Source organism: Branchiostoma floridae, chromosome 4, assembly GCF_000003815.2.
Source record: "Branchiostoma floridae strain S238N-H82 chromosome 4, Bfl_VNyyK, whole genome shotgun sequence".
NCBI classification, from domain to species: domain Eukaryota; kingdom Metazoa; phylum Chordata; class Leptocardii; order Amphioxiformes; family Branchiostomatidae; genus Branchiostoma; species Branchiostoma floridae.
In genome coordinates this window covers 3,842,542-3,862,659 of record NC_049982.1, presented here as the reverse complement: position 1 = coordinate 3,862,659, position 20,118 = coordinate 3,842,542, and the positions used below count along the sequence as shown (strand labels likewise).

At 40.1% G+C, this 20,118-nt stretch overlaps 1 protein-coding gene across 7 annotated transcripts in view; it reads left to right on the top strand.

The window, feature by feature from the left end:
• LOC118413209 (MAP kinase-activating death domain protein-like) overlaps positions 1-20,118 on the top strand; it is a 69,877-nt gene that overhangs the window by 29,704 nt on the left and 20,055 nt on the right. For 3 of the 7 annotated variants that reach the window (XM_035816426.1, XM_035816427.1, XM_035816428.1), the window contains exons 19-29: positions 590-791; positions 1,313-1,462; positions 3,067-3,187; positions 5,828-5,878; positions 7,458-7,706; positions 10,443-10,535; positions 11,665-11,791; positions 12,772-12,898; positions 14,545-14,698; positions 16,638-16,724; positions 18,919-19,005. In XM_035816426.1, the coding sequence (XP_035672319.1) occupies positions 590-791; positions 1,313-1,462; positions 3,067-3,187; positions 5,828-5,878; positions 7,458-7,706; positions 10,443-10,535; positions 11,665-11,791; positions 12,772-12,898; positions 14,545-14,698; positions 16,638-16,724; positions 18,919-19,005 (1,448 nt within the window). The remainder of the gene's footprint in view (positions 1-589; positions 792-1,312; positions 1,463-3,066; positions 3,188-5,827; positions 5,879-7,457; positions 7,707-10,442; positions 10,536-11,664; positions 11,792-12,771; positions 12,899-14,544; positions 14,699-16,637; positions 16,725-18,918; positions 19,006-20,118) is intronic. The other 4 variants (XM_035816429.1, XM_035816430.1, XM_035816432.1 and 1 more) reach the window with 2 other exon arrangements.

The following is a 20,118-nucleotide window of genomic DNA, read 5'->3' as shown; positions in this document are numbered from 1 at the left end:
GTTCCTGAAGGACGTTGTGAGCAGTGTTCTGGAAGGCCAGGGTGTCGGCTGGTTGTTTATTTGTTTGTTTATCTGATTATTTTTTCCAGTGAGAACCAACAGTTCCTGAAGGACGTAGTGAGCAGTGTTCTGGAAGGCCAGGGTGCCGGCTGGTTGTTTATTTGTTTATTTGTTTGTTTGTTTATTTTTCCAGTGAGAACCAACAGTTCCTGAAGGACGTAGTGAGCAGTGTTCTGGAGGACCAGGGTGTTGGCTGGTTGTTTATTTGTTTGTTTGTTTATTTTTCCAGTGAGAACCAACAGTTCCTGAAGGATGTTGTGAGCAGTGTCCTGGAAGGCCAGGGTGTTGACTGGTTGTTTGTTTATTTATTTATTTGTTTATTTTTCCAGTGAGAACCAACAGTTCCTGAAGGATGTAGTGAGCAGTGTTCTGGAAGGCCAGGGTGCCGGCTGGTTGTTTATTTGTTTATTTGTTTGTTTGTTTATTTTTCCAGTGAGAACCAACAGTTCCTGAAGGACGTAGTGAGCAGTGTTCTGGAGGACCAGGGTGTTGGCTGGTTGTTTATTTGTTTGTTTGTTTATTTTTCCAGTGAGAACCAACAGTTCCTGAAGGATGTTGTGAGCAGTGTTCTGGAAGGCCAGGGTGTTGGCTGGTTGCAGCTGAAGAAGCTGAAGAGACTGATGGAGCAGGAGTCTCTCCGCATGTTCGTCATCAACCGGCTTCTGGAGAACGCAGTCAGGGACGAGGAGAACAGCAAGGAGGGCAGATACAGCGATCACATCGAGGACGTGGTGAGAAAACATGTTAAACTTGTATGAATGGAGGGAGCACTTTTCAGTTAGTTTTAATTAAGTATAAAATGCATGATGATTTTTTTTCTTTTTAGGCCTTGGTGATTTGGTTATATCGATGATGTCCTCTGGGAAACCCAGAAACAGTTTGGTCCAAAAAAGTTGCCTTCATTATGGAATAAAAGTGGTCAGGAAGGTTGAACTTTGACATGACACACAGAAAATGGGTGCCAAACAGCAGATTTTTATTTTCATTCTTTCACATCTTTTTTTTTCTGCCTTGGGATTGACATTATACAAATTGTATATTCTGTTGTCCATTTTTTTTTCTAATCCTCATCTCATTTCGCAGCTGCTTTGTACGATTTTAAGTGTGATTCAAAACTTTTTTTCTTGGAATTGGCTGAAAATTGATGTACATGCTGATGTCATATTGCATATAGTCAAATCAAATGGCCTTAGCAAAAGTAGTACAACTGTAGATAACAATTAACATAAGAATTGTTGCGTTTGTCCCACAGAAAGTGAGCCGTGCGGTGTACAAGGGCATGTTAGCCGTGCTGAAGGCTTGTGTGGTGGGCCTGGAGAGTTCCCACGATAACCACGTACCCGGAGGAGTCGCCAGTGCCTTTGGGGTGTTGGAGATTGCACATACACACTACTACACCAAGGTAATGTCAGATTGCTCATACACACTACTACACCAAGGTAATGTCAGATTGCACATACCCACTACTACATCTAGGTAATGTTAGATCGCACATACACACTACTACACCAAGGTAATGTCATATTGCTCATACACACTACCACACTAAGGTAATGTCAGATTGCACATACACACTACTACACCAAGGTAATGTCAGATTGCACATACACACTACCACACTAAGGTAATGTCAGATTGCACATACCCACTTCTACACCAAGGTAATGTCAGATTACACATACACACTACTACACCAGGGTAATGTCAGATTGCTCATACACACTACTACACCAAGGTAATGTCAGATTGCACATACACACTACTACATCTAGGTAATGTCAGATTGCACATACACACTACTACATCTAGGTAATGTCAGATTGCTCATACACACTACTACACCAAGGTAATGTCAGATCGCACATACCCACTACTACACCAAGGTAATGTCAGATTGCACATACACACTACTACATCAAGGTAATGTCAGATTGCACATACACACTACTACATCAAGGTAATGTCAGATTGCACATACACACTACTACATCAAGGTAATGTCAGATTGCACATACACACTACTACATCAAGGTAATGTCAGATTGCACATACACACTACTACATCTAGGTAATGTCAGATCGCACATACACACTACTACACCAAGGTAATGTCAGATTACACATACATGTACACACTACTACATCAAGGTAATGTCAGATTGCACATACACACTACTACACCAAGGTAATGTCAGATTGCACATACACACTACTACACCAAGGTAATGTCAGATTGCACATACACACTACTACACCAAGGTAATGTCAGATTGCACATACACACTACTACACCAAGGTAATGTCAGATTGCACATACACACTACTACACCAAGGTAATGTCAGATTGCACATACACACTACTACACCAAGGTAATCTAGCTGATGTCAGTAGTGATTGTTAACTGTTTAGGAGAAAACTGTTTGTGAATTGCAAACTATACATAAAGTCCTTCAAATAGCTATAAGTTGTAGTGGGGTCATGTGTGGTAACTGCAAGGTATTTGGCTTGGAACCAAAATGTCCTGTGTTTGAATCCTGTCGTGCTACTGATTATTTACCCTTGGGAAAGCCACTTAACATGACTTTACGCACTCCACCAAGGTGTAAAAATTGGTACTTGACTAAGGTTTGGGAGATAGAAGGAATGGAAGGAGAGGGTTAAGCTCCACCTTCCAGTGCCATACCCTAGACACAGTTGATAACAGCCCATTGCCCCAATGGCCTTAAAAGGCTATGGAACTACCTTTACCTCCTTACCATTATACGTACCCTCAAATAAACAATGGCATGTTTACTTAAACTGTCCAGATGTTGAAAAAACATACTAGGAATTGTCTTCAGGAGGTTTCACTGTTGCCCAAAAGGAAGGAAGACTTTGATAAAGACAAAGACAAGCTTAGGTAATTGTTTGGATGACAAATTGTCTATTTTAGTCCTTCAAATAAAAAAAGGACATAGTTACTGTAAGTTTCCAGATGTTAAATAAAAAGTTTAAACCGTCTTCAGGAGGTTCCCCAGTTGCCCAAAAGGAAGGAAGACTTTGATAAAGACGAGGACAAGGGCAGCCGGAGGAGGAAGAACTACGACACCAGGAGCCTGGATGAAGAGAACATGGTGGCAGCTCTAGGTGAGACAGGCGTGTCGTCTGGTGGAAGTACGCTGGCAAGGATCCGTTTTCTGGGCATATACATTGTAGTACACCTCAGCCAGGTTATCAAAACAATGGCACGGTTGGACAAGTTTTCTAAAATGCACTTGTCCTATCGGGCAAGCAGAAGATTTACTTGCCCAAACCAATTTTTCACTTGCTCCAAATTCAAATGTCACTTTTGTATGCATTTTCACTTCCAGCAATGGAATTCTTATTATTGCCTCTATTTTTCTATGTTGACCATTGCTTGATGTCATAACTGAAAAAGTAACAAGACGTAGTATCAAAATCAGACTTAATGGAAAAATCTTACTTAAGAAAGGTCATGCACTTGCCCGATCAGCGCTTTCACTTGCCCTGGACAATAGGGCTAGTGTACTTGTCCTACCCCTTTTCCAAAAGATGTTGTTGGCAGATGACAATCGAAAATGTTTTCTTGTAGTCCGCAATTAAAATCATACCTTTCACATATTTTTCCTGCGATTTGAGGAAAAGTGTTATATGAAGTTGATTCCAAAATCAAATGGTTTTTGAAACATATTTTACAGTGCATCAAAACTTACAGTAAATGACTATACAGTTATATGCCCAGAAAAATGATGTAAGATCAAAAGACGAAGTTTCTTTTTAGTTTTTTTTCCAGTGATATAGTGTTCTTGTCTTACTCTTAAAAGCATGTTACTTTTTAAACCTACATCTTTTCACGTTATGTCTGGAAATTTTTTTTACGCCAACATGACTCAAGTAGACCTTAGAAGAGAACAATTTGAAACTTTGTCTTTTGCTTGTCTTAGCAAAATTTTGTGCATGGATGTCAAGTTCTATGAACCAAATTCACCTACAAGTTATAACAGACAAGTCTGGTGGTGTAACATTGGTGACTTGTAGTTTTAGAACTTGCACTGCTATTGCATGGTACTTCTTGCTGTTTTCCTTTCAAATATCTACCTTGAACATCCCTACTTTTGAAATGGGCCTGTCCCACTCCGGCAATGCCTATCATTGTGGAACAGGCCACTTGACACAAAGGTGGGGGTGTTCATGGTAGTTTGCTCCACAGGCGGAGTAACTGGTGGTGGTAGAGCGGTACTGTGGTAGAGTTAGAGGTGTTAGTAGCATGGTAGTCCGTAGTGGTGGTATTGCTTGGGTGCTGGTTGTCAACTCAGCTAAATGTAGACAGTAGATAGTAAAAAAAAAAAAAAATCAGTATACACTGTAGTGAATTCAGACACACGTTAAACTTTCTTTATACAAGATATGCTTCTTGGTGGTCTTCCCCTCCCCATTACTTAATGCTTACTTCATTTGCTGAATGTTAACTAATTTACTCTAACCATGCAGTAGTTTCCTTATTCTTGCCTTGGTTGTGGAAACTGCATGTTAACCCGATTGAGAAAATGTTTAAAGAGAGAGGTCTCTGATCTGTAAGGTGATAGTAGTAACAGTCGTTTGCATGGGGTGGTAAATTTTTTTTTTTTTTTCCGCACAAACATTCATATCTTGTGTTGTTTTGTTTCATTGCAATTGAGTTGTTTGGCTTTGTGACCAGGTTTTGTATAATGTATTGTGCTGTTTGTGGAAATCCTCTGTTGTAATGTCTAATAATGATTATTGTTTATAATTGCACTGTCAGCTGGGCACCCTACCATTCTCTTCCACTCTGACATTCCATACCCACGTGACAGCTAACCATTCTGTTGTCCCTGTAGTGTGTAGCCTGCATCCTCACATGTCTGACAGCATATAACCATGTGTTAACCATATGTGCATAACTCCCCACAACGGCGATGTCTGTGTGTAAGGAAAACAATATCAAAATTCTACGAAAACAATTTCAAAATTCTGCATTTTGTACTTTTCTCCAGCAGTGATAAATGCTTGATAATAGTAAGTTAGAAAAAAGCTTGGTAGATCGTTCAAAGTACCACATAAAAACATCTTTGAAGCAAATTCATTTATGAAATTTCATGCAGAATACAAAAACTTAACACAAAAGTACTTTTCATGTCTTTTTACCAATTTGACTTTGCTCAATGCAAAATTGCTTCTAAAATTGCTTCTATACTGCATGACAATGCATTGAGAACAGATGATCTGAAATCATGATCTGTATCATTGTGTAGGCGGCTACATACAGACATCACCGGATTGTGTGTGCCATTCAGCATGTTGAGTCCCTTCTATCTCATGCTCTTTCTCTCTCCTCTCTTTCCCACCCTTGCTCCAATTCTACGGGCTAGAATGGCGTGCTGCGTACGAGCAATCACGCAAGAACAAAGAAAAACGTAAAGATGAAATCAAAGGCATGGAGGGGAATTCTGGGAAGGAAGGTGAGAGGACCTGTGGGGTGGCCTGCGCATCCCTAATCGGTGCCTGTGTGGTGGACGGATTCTATGGGCTGTCTTGTGCAGCAAGCGCCTACACTTGTAATCACTGGTCATTGTCTGTCCTGTTGCCAAGTCAGCACATAACATGGTTTTCTATGTTCTAACAATGGGTGGATGTTCGGCATACAATATAGTGTAGTTCTAGCATTGTTTTCACCAAGAAAAGGAGATCAATAAGACAGTCTGTCTCCAAGTCACTCACAACCGGTAACCTTCTTTTCTTGAACAGGAAAAAGAATGTTTCTGAAAAAGGCTTGGCAGCTTTGGACAGGCAATTACTGTGAGTGTGGGACACTGTAGCTATAGAAAACTGCATAATATCATATCGGGGTATAAGGGAGCATCTATCCTGATACCTTAATTTTCAGATGCCATTGGACTATGTTGAAGTTTGATCCATTCAGGGTCACGATTTGTCAATTTCAAATATGTGGGCTTTGTATCACATATTTGAGATACATGTACTGACTCCTGATCTTGAAAGACATATAAATAGTCCATCTCTAAGCCACATGTTAACTTTGTGCAGCACCTAAATGCATGGGTAGCTGGGTTGATCTAGATCTAGCAGAGAACAGCTTATTTTTCATATGGTGAGGCTGTGTGTATAATATCGCTTGTAAGGTCATCACTAACCCTCACTTTAAGCTGGAGCTACATATACATTGCTGGGTTTCTTTGGTGGTTGGCATCAGGTAAGTTGGTGAAGTTCCGTTAGGCTTATACTACTAATCATTCCCTGCCATGCCTGGAAAACTGTTAAGCGCAAAGCCTGCCAAAGCTGACTGCCAGTTTTTGGCACGGTCCAACTATGACAAAGGTTTGTACTTCCAAACATTTTCTTCTTTTGAGAACTAGAGGCAGTCGCAAGGATTTATCGCCCCAAAAATGGTACATTCCAAAGATCGTGTCTACTTCACAAACGTTTGCGGCAGCTGCAACCCTTAAGCGCATTACAACAAAAAATCTCTCGTTGCAACATGATACAGTGATATTTGGCTTGGCTTATGAAAAGTCATAGGTCTTGTCAAAGAAGGCAAACATGCAAATAGCAGCATGTCAGCCTAGGAGCCAATCTTTCTATACTTCAACACTCCAATTGGTCCGTTCTGTCTTTAATCATCTTTCACCCAATCACACAATGCCAATTCTGTTCAGTCACGGGATGTTTCAAGGTTTTTGGTGGAGGTTCCCAAAATTGCTGTTTTGCTGTGATTTGGCTGTCTAAGGCCACACCAATTTAATTTCTTGGTTCACGGATTCGCTCGCTCCTATTTTTTGGGAAAAAAAAATAAAAATAAAAATTACCACTCAGCAAATTTTCACCATTAATGAAACCATTCACCAACTTTCTGGTGTAGCAAATTGGCCTTTATATTATAAGCTCCTTAAAGTGTGGGTACAGGTGCTGTTACTGTACAAAAATAGTGTTTTTGTACTTTTTTCAAGCTGAAAACTTTTTTTCTTTATGTTTTGGATTAGCCGTTACCTTTACCCCAACCATTTTACAATTTTTATTTTTATTTTTATTTCGCCCTCTTGCTCCATATTTTTTATGAAAAAATCCGTGAACCAAGAAATTAAATTGGTGTGGCCTAAGGAAATAAGCTTATTCTCCAGTCAGTCACTATGATTGGTGAAATGTATGTTTAAAGGGAGAAAATATCAGAAAAGAGACTGATGTACTTTCAGGTCTCAGTTCTTGATTTTTACGTCCTGAATTCATTGGAAATTTTTGAAAATAGAATTTAATTTAATTTAATTTAATATAACCACTGTTATGCTTTTTCACAAAAATGAGCCAAAATTAAATTCCCTACACTGTTCAATTTTCTTTTCTCACTGGCACCTGAATATAGGTTTAGAATCCCCCACCTTCATTCCATTACCGAGCATTTCCCTGCCAACTCTTGACCATTGGCTCCCTGAATCAGTCTTGAGGGGCAGCATGTGGATACCTAAGACGGCTGCCTCGGCCGTCAGTAGTATTATGAAAGGTGTGCCTAAGGGGAGAACCGAGTCAGACCGGGAAACGACCATATATTGGGGAGCCTCCTCCCGTGCTCAGCGAAACCCTATCTGGACCGCCACCTACCGGTACAAACCAGGTAAGTGGTGGAGAAGTAGACAGGAACAAGTGTTTGAGAAAAGATGAAATTTTGGTTTGGGTCTCAAATACATGTACAAGATTTCAAAAGATTTTGGGTTGGGTATCATACAAGGTTTCAAAAGACTTTATCATCATCTCAGAAAATGGAAACATATTTAGTTGCATAAGTACAAAAATGTCTCATCGTTATCAGTACTGAATCCAAGTGTGACTGCAGTCAATTGCACGGAAAGAAAACTTTTATTTGTATTCTGATTTCACTCATCTGAGGTATAGAGTACATGTATATAAATGCATGCATAATCAGAGATGTTTACATTGAGGATTTATCATTCAAGTTACTTGCTACACCTCCCCCAAACCCAGTCAGGTTCAAAAATGAATCTCGTCTCATAATTTCAATATATCAAATTGCTTGATTGATGTCGGCTGACTGTGTAATTTTTTATAATGACAATGTTGTAATGGGAACAACCAGCCTCTAGATGGGAAACATGCACACTGATATGTGATGATTGTATGTAGTAATCAAAGGTGAGTGGAGTAGCATGTAGTTGTCGCTGGACAGTATTACATTGATTGCCATGCTGGTAGCAGTAGTTTTTTTTGTAATGTGAATATCAACGGTGAATTCATACTAAGTTGGGATCTTTGTAGATTTATCAATAAGCCATTGGATGATAAAGGTAACAATGGAAAAGAAAGTGCTGCTGCATTTTCCATAACTAATTTAACTCATTGAAGTATGTCCAAGGTGCTGAAATTTTTGCTGTTGTGCATAGCATGAATTCCAATCGGAAATCAGTCTATAGTAGTCAGTAGGGGTGAGTACTGGTACAGAAAACTCTGTTCATGTTCGGGCCCAGGGGATCAAATGCAGGACCAGATCTGAACCTGGACCTAATTGAGAAAAGTTTTAAATCAGCGATACTCAATGGTCCTTTTCACCAGAAATGAATCTGGTGGAGTATTCAAATCCCACTGGCATTTTAAAATCCTACCTTCATGTAAACAAATGCTAAGTTTGACCTTAGAGACTTGGTAGAAATGACTACTACCCTAATTCGTTGTTTTATCTCTGACCGATAAGCCCTAAAAGGCCAAAACTTATGACTGTCTGCTAAAATGATCTGTTCATTTCCTAATCGGTCAAAGATCCGTTCCACTGATTCTTTTCAGGTCCGTTTTTTTTACCGGTCCAACACAAACAAGTGCTTTTAAAAAAGCTGGCATTTTGCCAATGTTTCCGTTTGTGAACGTTTTTTTCTAGTTATTAGAATGTCATATAAATAGAACAGAGTAACTAAACCTGATATTGGCGCATGGAGAGATTCACATATGTGCCTGAACTGCAGCAGATCTAGACGCCACCTGTTAAAATTTGCGTGAACTGCAGCAAATTTCACTAGACATTGCCTGTTTTTGAGTGAGCTCTGTTGCGGGGCATTTTTAAGTTTTTTTTTTTTTATTTTCATTTCTATTCGCCAAAAAAACGAAGCGGCGAATCCGTTAACCAAAGAAATAAATTGGTGTGGCCAAATGGATGTAAAAATTAGTATTTTAATGGATGTAAAAAAGAAAAAAAAAGTTGAAAAAAATCTACCTCCCCGGATTCGAGCCGGGTGCATTGGTTTAGAATGCGTAAACTTTACCACTGCGCTAGTGCGAACATGTTGAAGAAATGCCTGTTTTAACAGGTATACAAATGTTTGGCATGGATTGAACAGGTTCGTTCATCTCAACATCACAACATCACAACATCACAACGGCGACTACACTGGCCAGAAGGCATTTTGCGACTGCAAGTCGCAAAATGCAAAAAGGTTTTGTACCAGTATGTTGTACCAGTGCGGTAACCACCCCTACTGTAGTCAGTTGTCACTCGGTTGCTATGAGATTGGTTCTATGGAGAGAAAGGGAAAGTAATTATAGGTAATCCAGTCTTACAATAACCAGTAGATATAAGTTTCTACAGATGGTGTATATGAAGATTTGCTCTCTGTGTACGTGCACCTCATGTTGTTCATCATGTCATTGGGACATACATTGCTTACTCGTAAGGGAATGGAAAGTGATCTGTATTAGCTTCCATGTCTATCCACTTCCTTATGTTATGTGCAAGTCTTTTTTGCACATCACTGACATTGCTGTATTGTTATGATCATAAGCTGGTATTTGACCTGTAGAAATGCATTAATGTTGATGCAATCAAAATATCATTTTACACTAAGATGTATTTTTAAAATTTAGCAATTAGATATGTTACACTAAACAGACATAGTTTACCCCGGTATTGAAACTGAGTTTACTAACATTTTAAAATCTATAGTGTTTGTCCTGATTTGCTACTTGGATTTAGGATAATTTGAGTCAGTTCTTCGAGATTGTGTCCTGGTCATCTGGGATACTGACATTTTTTTTTAAATCTCGAATTCAGTTAGAATGTGTTTCATGAGAGTCAGGATATAGTCAGCGACCTTCATTCCAGCTCTTGAAATATACAATTTTAAATGTCATGTTGATGTTTTCCACTTGCAGTTGATTGTTAGCAAGTGAGGTTGATAATATTTTTGAGGTTGATAATTATGTATTTTGCAATTGATGAGATTAGCAAATGAGGTTGATATGCATTTGGGTTTGTAGAGCAGCTTTAAGTGCATATAGCTAATATACTGTATGTATTACTAAGCTTTTCATCATGCTGATGTACCAATGCAATGTGTACAACTTCCAGGGAGTGACGGTTTTGAAGTTGTTGAGAAACCTGATGGGTCGACATCTGGTGAGGACAAGGAGTCTGACAGGGAGAGCATCATCGAAGGGGCAGGTGGGTGGAGCTTGCCATCTTATAGGGTTTCTACCAGGATTTTTTTGTGTGGTGAAGCCATGCGGCTAGCAGTTCATGTATGATTATTGTAGGAGGGTCTGGGGCAGGGCTGTCTCCAGCTTAAATTTTGTTCCACCCTGCTCATTTCCGTCATCTCTGTTTGAAATTTGCAAATTGAAAATATAGATACTGTTTGGCTCACTGAACAGCTATTCTTCACTGGTCATTACAGAGAAGACAGGCACTATGTACAGTATTTGCCAGCTCATTGTACTGGGGAAATTCCTCTTTTCAATAATCACCTTAAACAGTGGACCATGGCTTAACATCCTGTCCTAAGGGCTTCAGCCCATTCAGACTGGTAGTGTGCATGTCAGATAAGTGACATGGCCAGAATTGAACTCACAGCCTGTAGTTCCAGAGCCAGGGCTGTTAACCTCTGGAGTATACACACTACCTTTTATGGGGCCCTTGCCTGCCTGCACCAGCAGATTGAGTTAGTTTTTAAAGTATTTTTGTTCACATCTTTAAGGTTACTCAACTCCTTTTATGGATGGATACACCAGGATCATACTTGCAAGACTTAGAGTATATCAAGACAGAAGTACTTCAAGATAAAAGCAAATGGACCTGAAAAACTGAAATTAAGCCAAATTCAATGCATAAAAAAGTATCTTAATCCATCAATGATGTAATCAGATTGATGTTTGATTGAACAACAAAGCTTATAAACATATTCACAATCAAGGAGTAACGTCAACAGCCAACATTTCGATGACCGTTTGTCACCTTCTTCATAGCAGTAATCAAACCATCTTAATGTCTGTGGAATTTCTAACATTTCGATGACCGTCTGTTGCCTTTATGGCAATAATCAAAGCATCTTTATTTGTTAATGTTTGTGGAATTTGCTTACACTATTCCTGTCACAAGAGCTTTCAAATTAGTCTTAGTAAGGTTCTTAAGGCGCAACCAAAGAGTACTTACTTCCAACGTTTCGATGTCTACGTCTTGCTGCTACTTATAGCCAATTTAGGTGGCACTTCAGCAGCTAGTCTTCAATCTAGTATTCATATTTGAATAATTGTATTTCAATTTTATGAGATTATTTTTTTTATTTTTCCAACAGAGGGTATTGACGAAGACATCAAGTCAGCAGAGGATCTGCTGTACATCAAGCAGAGAAGAAAGATGAACAAAAACAACAGTGTTGACTCTGATACCGTGTCAGAGTCCAGCACTCTTGTTAGCAACAGGTGAGGTTTTCAGTCATCAAAGCTCGGTAGTTTGTTTTATGTCATTCTAACTCTGACTTTTCTACCTGGGTAAAGAGGAAAAATAATATTGATGATCAAGTAAGCTTGTAAGTTTTTGAAAGTAGTTCAATTACCTCAAAGACAGATTTTAGTTTGTGCATTCAAATGCATCGTATTATTATCATGAATATATAAAAGTAATGTACATGTATAAACCAGAGCTGAAAACTTTTCTGCTCTTTACGAAGGGGCATTCAATAAAGTAATGCCCCTGACCCACTTCCAGTTGTCTGATCTAGATGAAATTTTGCATGTGTAATGAGTCATATTTCTATGGGTTATGTTGTAAAAAACAGCTCTGAACTAATTGTGGTTACTGATTTACTGGTGTTTGAACTGAGTCAGGTGTGAAATGGACCAGGTGTGAAATGGAGCAAGTTGAGTGTCGCGCAGTGATCCGGTTTTTGTATTTGAAAGGACGCACACCAAAGGGGACTTTTGATGAAATGAAAAAAACTTATGGTGATGATGCCCCATCATATGACCTTGTAAAACGCTGGCATCCTGAATTCAAATAAGGTCGGAATTCTGTGGAAACAGCTCCCAGACCTGGTCGTCCCTCTTCTGCCATTGATGAGGCATCTGTTGGAGGACCAACCTGGGATGTCCTACAAGAACGGTGTCCAGAGCTACATCAAATGATGGGAGAAATGCATAACTCTGGGTGGTTCCTATGAAGAGAAAGACTAATAACTGTGCCAAGTTTCATTAATCTCCTGCTATGGAAAATGGGTCAGGGACATTACTTATTGAATGCCCCTCGTAGCAATATGGTACATTTGTCTCAGTTACCACTACTTTATGTAGTAGTTCTTTACCTAAAGCTGAATAAAGGAAAGCTGCATGTTTTTATTTAAAAGCTGTTTCTGGATGTAAGCTTTCAAGAGTTTTGTTTATCATAAACATTGATATTTTTCCAGCTCAGAGACTCTTGCTAATGACAGTGACTACAGCACAGCCAGCAATGAGAACCTGTGGCCACAGAGAATCAACCACCACTCCATACGGGCAGCCGTGTCAGACAGCGAGATAGAGAGAACAGGAGGGGTGAGTACAGCTCAGGAAATGGAGATTTTAGTGGGAAAAAAGGGCTTTAAATATAATGCCAATACTAACTTGCCTTGTAACGTTTGAACAAAGCTCTCAATGCAGCACAGTTCCTAAGCCTTGGCATCCTGTATCTTCTCTATTGATGATTGTTTTATTACTTCACAAAGTAACAATGCTTTCTATCTGCCACAATTGATCCTTCTTCCTCTTTCATTGTTTTCCAGAATGTCTGTGCTGTAAATTAATGTACTTTAAAACAATCATTTGAAACGTGACAGATTGAGTTTTTTTCTGGTCTTCCATAAAATCTGTGGCTGACAAACGGGGTTTGCAAGATAAGACATTGATTAAAGGCGTCAGTGATTGTTAAAAATTGGAAGAATGTTTAGCATTGTACTACCGGTATGACTACTACCAACACATAAGCTTCCATGATAACATGATGTTGTGTTTTCAGCAAATGTCCCCCAGCCGAAGAGCCCCGACCACCATGTGGCACAGCAAGAGCACCCTGAGTTTGTTTACGATACATGTAATTGTGTTTTCAGCAAATGTCCCCCAGCCGAAGAGCCCCGACCACCATGTGGCACAGCAAGAGCACCCTGAGTTTGTTTACGATACATGTAATTGTGTTTTCAGCAAATGTCACCCAGCCGAAGAGCGCCGACCACCACGTGGCACAGTAAGATCACCCTGAGTTTGTTTACGATACATGTAATTGTGTTTTCAGCAAGTGTCTCCCAGCCGAAGAGCGCCGACCACCACGTGGCACAGTAAGATCACCCTGAGTTTGTTTACGATACATGTAATTGTGTTTTCAGCAAGTGTCTCCCAGCCGAAGAGCGCCGACCACCACGTGGCACAGTAATTACAGCACCCTGAGTTTGTTTATGATACATGTAATTGTGTTTCCAGCAAATGTCTCCCAGCCGAAGAGCCCCGGCCACCACGTGGCACAGTAAGAGCACCCTGAGTTTGTTTACGATACATGTAATTGTGTTTTCAGCAAATGTCCCCCAGCCGGAGAGCGCCGACCACCATGTGGCACAGTAAGAGCACCCTGAGTTTGTTTATGATACATGTGATTGTGTTTCCAGCAAATGTCTCCCAGCCGAAGAGCGCCGACCACCACGTGGCACAGTAAGAGCACCCTGAGTTTGTCTATGATACATGTAATTGTGTTTTCAGCAAATGTCGCCCAGCCGAAGAGCCCCGACCGCCACGTGGCACAGCAAGAGCACCCTGAGTTTGTTTATGATACATGTAATTGTATTTCCAGCAAATGTCGCCCAGCCGGAGAGCGCCGACCACCACGTGGCACAGTAAGAGCACCCTGAGTTTGTTTATGATACATGTAATTGTGTTTTCAGCAAGTGTCGCCCAGCCAAAGAGCGCCGACCACCACGTGGCACAGTAAGAGCACCCTGAGTTTGTTTATGATACATGTAATTGTGTTTTCAGCAAATGTCACCCAGCCGGAGAGCGCCAACCACCACGTGGCACAGTAAGAGCACCCTGAGTTTGTTTATGATACATGTAATTGTGTTTTCAGCAAATGTCACCCAGCCAAAGAGCGCCGACCACCATGTGGCACAGTAAGAGCACCCTGAGTTTGTTTATGATACATGTAATTGTGTTTCCAGCAAATGTCTCCCAGCCGAAGAGCGCCGACCACCACCTGGCACAGTAAGAGCACCCTGAGTAAAGGGTTCCGCTACAGGAACGGTCACCTCATCAGCACGGCAGGGTCCACACAGGACGGCATTGAGAGGCACTATATCTTTGAGGGTCTTATAGGTAAGTCATGTTCCATATGTATCTTACTAAACTGTCACTATATCTACATGCACATCTACACTGAATAGTCGAAGCCAGTGGTGATGAAAACCGTAGGTCTTACGTGTAGTTGAAGCATTCTGAAGATTTGAGTATGAAAATTATTAGTACATGTATCACCGACAGATGTCAAACACATAGTTAAGCAAGCATTAAAACATACTGTTGAAACATGAAGGTGTATTCTTGCTGATGATGTTCTATTACATTTTATAGATTAACTACTCTTGATATCTATTTGTTTCTAGTTTCTTTCTGTTTCTGCAGTGTTTTTATTAAATCATGAATATTGTCTAGTACTAATAAATGATGAATGTTGCAGTGACTGATATTCCGTTATTACTTACTTACTTAGGCCAACTGCCCATCCTTGGTGACTTACTTTGCGTCTAGTTTTCCCTTGTTGTTATTCACTCAGTTTGTTCTTCTTTCAGTAGGTACTCTGTTGTGACTTGTTAGCTTGTGTTGTTTGTATGTCATGTAGTAGTTACTTCTGGTGCTGCAGTATTTCACTGCACAGCGCCTCGTCTGTTGCTTCTTACCTCTATGTTGTCCTTCTCAAGCTTCATGTCAAGTCATACAGTCATGTATGGTTTTGGTTCAGTCCTCTGTTTTACATTACGTAATACTATACCTTGTTGCCCACAAACGTTAGGAGCAAGAAACCTTAGGTTGATGATTTTTAGTAACATTGACAGAAGCACTAACTATCTTCTTTGGCTTCATACATTTAACACTACAGTATAGTCTCATTGAAAGATCTGGCAGAGACTAGGTTCGATTAACAAAAGTTGCCAGCATTGACCACCAGCATCTGTTGCTGTGAACATTTTGAAACTTACAGTTTGTAATGTTCTAATAAAATGAGAAGGCTTTCAGGAACAAGTCGAACTTTAATTTTCAGACCAAAAAATTGGACTTTCTATTTTTCGACTGTAAACTTCCACTTCCTGCAACTTATGATCCACTGCTCACTTAGTCACATGTCCTATCTGCGTAATGTGACATCACAGCAGCAGTTGATTGTTCATTCCTTGGATTTGATTTGTTCAGTCAAAAATTTGGGTAAGTCCAGGTTTTAATGTGTTGAAGATTACAGTTCAACTTGTTCCATAATGCTTTCTACCAACACAGATGAACTTTCAACTTAAGTGAGAATAGCCTGGAATCCAGCGGTGTTGTGCTTTAGTTGCTCCTCGAAGGTACGCTTCCTGCCAACGCGTCTGGTGTTCGTTACCATCTGAACGATCGGCATTTCCATATTTGCAGAGATTTTATGAGAGATTTCTGATTGGCTGAATTATGAACCGTTCAAGCGCTCATTCGAACAGGCGTTCCATTATCATCAACATGGCCGCCGCATTGATCAACATAACGGAATTTCTTCACTAAAACGAGCAAACAAAGACCTTAGAGGCTTTTCTCAACGGAAAGGATGTTTGAATAGCGCTCTTGCCAACTGAGTATGGCAAGAGTTTGATTTATCAGATCATTCCAATAGTCTCGAAGAAGATGAGTCGTTGATGATAATAGAACGCCTGTTCAATGGAGCACTTAAACCAGCCAATCAGAAATCTCGCGTAAAATCTCTGCGAATACGGAAATGCCGATTGTTAAAATGGTAACAAACGCCAGACGTGTTGGCAGGAAGCGTACCTTAGGGGAGAGACCAAAGCACAAACAGGCTGGATTTCAGGCTAAAGTGAGAAAGCTGTTTGTTGTGAAAGTTGGTTGTGGTGATCACAGAATCTAATCTGTGTGGCCTAACCCATTTTTGTGTGTGTTTCTTCTCTGTCTTCCCCGCATGCCTTCCATTCAACACTTAAAACGGAATGTCACGTTGCCGTGGCAACACAAAACGGAACCTCTGTCCCTATGGCAACACCGTACCGTACCATAGGCCTGGAACGTACCAGCATCTGGGACCAGATTCCGTTCTGGGACGAGGACAGTGAAATTTCCACCCCCACGATCCTCACCCCTGATGGTACAGTCCTTGTGTGGCGTGCTGTGTTGTCTGTACCACTGTTCATTTGTAGGGGTGTTCTAGCTAGGTGTTTTCCATATAATATCCTTACACTAATGCCAGAGAATGACCAGCATGTCCTTCAGTCCTTAGCAGTTTTCTTGTCTTCTTTTGTTTGGAGTCTTATCATGTCAACTTATCACACCTTTGTTCAATGGATTTCCACTCTCTAGCTATAGTTTGGTATGCTTTTATACCTTTCTCTTGTACAACTTGCTTAACAACGAATCTTGTTTTTGGCTAGAGTTCAGCCATGGTTAATATAGAATATCATGTTGAGCTTTCAGGCAAAAAGTTAACCAAAATTCAGTTCCGTTCAACTTTTATTGTGAAATCAACTGACAGAAAACAAAAATATATTTGTGAAAAAAAGCCTCAGCAACATGCATTGACAAGAGTGCACTTGCATGTATATTGAATTGTTCACTATGATTCTCATTTTATTGCCTTGTTTAGCACATGGACCAAGTTTCATGCCTTGCTATATACATGTTGCACTTCTAGCTAAGGGTTAACGACATGTAGTCTTGAATTTGTATTTTAGATCAAACACTTTAAATTATACTCTACTGTGCAGATGTTTGCAGTGACAGTGATATAAGTTTTCTGATTGCTTGATATTCGTGGTTTGGAAGCTTGGCTATTTACGACTGTTTTCTTCAATACATTTTATATTTTGCCATTATTGAAGACAATTAAAAATAGATGGACAAAATGAGGCATGCTGATGTTCCTAGAGTGAAATCTTTTGCTATAACGCTGTCCAAAGTTGTGAACTGAAAGTTGTCCTGAAATCTGAAAATTGTTTTAGTAGTTTTTGCTCCCTCTCATCCTGTGTACTATCCCTGTGTGCAGTTGTTACAGCATTGAGTTGTTGCATGGTAAATTCATTCCCTCCAGTCCTCATTGTGTTTTCTACACTCAGTCTGGCATTGTCTGTCTGTATGCAGTCTGTGGTGCTTGTTCTCATAAGTTGGTGCTTGTCCTCATAAGTTGTTGCTTGTCCTGTGCACTGAGTGGGTCCAGTGTTGTACTGTGGAATCCTTAAACTTGAATTGGAAACTGAATGAACAGACAGTGCCTTTTGACTATGACCTGTTGTACATACATTGTTTATAATTAGGAAAAGGAAAGTGAAGACTGTGGCATAAGTTAGGAAATTTCATTGAAAGGGAAAAGGAGTGCAAATGTATCAGGCTATTTCTTTTGGAATGTACAAAAGTCATAATGAGGCATTGTCTGTCTTATTTATTTCCACTTGAAAGGTTGTTCAAGCACTGGAATTTGTTGTATAATTTTTATATCTGCAGGGATGCATGGTCGCAGTGCTACATTTTTTATACTTAGTATTAGATGCTTTTTACGGGGGCTTTGGCTGTTTCCTGATTTTGCTAACTGAAGCATGATGGCAGGCTGAACTAAGTTGGGGTTAAGCTAATTTTTGCCATGGCCACACAGATTCTTCTACTCGGTTCACAGATTTCAAGGCTTAGCCCCTGATTCTTTTCAGAACCCTCATACAAATTACATCTTGGAGCATTTTAGTATTTTCTGGTTGAACATCTATTAAAAGTGGTTTGTCCTTAAAATTTGTTTTTCTGATTGTGCATGACTGCATAAAAGGTAAAAATGAAAAATACTTTTGTTTATTCAAGAATGTAGTTTTGTCAACTTCCTACTACCAAATGGTTCCCATGCAATTTTGAGTCATACATGTACACAGAGTTGGACAAGTTTTCAACATTTCACTTGTCCTATCGGGCAAGTACACAAAAAATCCACTTGCCCAAACCAACTTTGCACTTGCCCAGAATTCAAATGACATTTTTCTGTGTATTTTCACTTCCAACAATGGAATTATTTTATCATTGACTGTTTTTCTGTGTTTACCAATGCTTGACACCATGACTGTTACTGTAAGTGTATCAAAATCTCACCCATGGAAAAACCTTGCTCGATCGGGCAAATGGGGTTGGACATGCACTTGCCCGAAAAGCATTTTCACTTGCCTGGGACAATCGGGCTAGTGGACTTGTCCAACCCTGGTACAAATTTGATTTCTATGCAATTTTGCGCAAGAAATGTGTGAATCGAGCGGCGGGATCGGCGTGGCATAACCTGCAGTGTGTTTGATGTTGTGTATTGTGTTTCCTAGTGCCTTTTGTCAAGTCGGTTGGCATGACAGGCATTACCGCTGTGTCTGACATACAGCAAACAGTCACTCAGACTGTGTGGGGCAACGGTAAATACATAGTGACCATTTATACAGGCTCACTTGTAATGTATGTTATATACATGTACATTTGTGTGGGTCTATACATTTCTATCTACTGTCTACACTGTTGTGGTAGAATGTAGAGGTGTGCATCTGTCATAGTGAAACTGCCTGGGGAGAATCTTTGTCAAAGTTGCGGGAATTTGGTTGAGCAATTATTTAAGTTTTACGTAAATGGGTATTGCCTTTAATGGCCTGTCAGTGTCAGTCTGTGGTAAAACCTCAGAGTGCAAAAAAAAAGGTATTTCAAAAGAATCATTGAAGATCTCAATAAAGGGGCAAAAAACATATAGTAGAAGCACATCGGATTATCGCACACTTCTGTTAATTGCATGGAGTCCCCAAATCCACGCAATCCAGCTGGAAAACTTCACAATCTGTTGCAGCACCTGGACAATTGCACGAAATACACTGGCAAATGCAGTGTGCAATTAACCGGCTACTACTGTGTTAAGATATTCAGTTGGCAATGTATACATTTTAGAAGACCACCCAAATTCTGCAATACTGGTCTACTCTTACAGAGAAATGAAGACATCCTGACATAACAGTCTCAGACATTACAATTGGATATTGGCCCCCTTGTCTGGCTAAGATGACCACCCATTCGGTGATACTGGTCTACTCTCACAGAGAAATTACCTGTAACAGAGACATGTCCATATTGCTGAAATTGCTGTTAGTATACATGTAACAGAGACATTACGAATATGAATATTCGTCCCCTTCCCAGTTTCATTCTGACAGAGTGCATGGCTGCGGACCTGTTTTGTGTTGTTCCTGATGTGTGTAAATAATTCTCGCCTCACTCGAGTAATGCAAGAGCCACAGTCAGCATCAGACTCAGCATGCAGGTTTGGAATGCACCCGGTCTGACCAGAACCAGCGTTCTTACCAAGATGTGTGTGTTTTATGTATAAACCAATGCATGTCCTACGTGGAAAGGCATGTTGTTTTGCCTGGCTAGATGGTGTCCAGCCAAGATTGATCTTTGAAAGTGGCACAGAATGATGTATGGCGTTTGTAAAGTGCATATTACATGTACATGTACATTCATGTAGCTTTAATCTGTAACTCGGC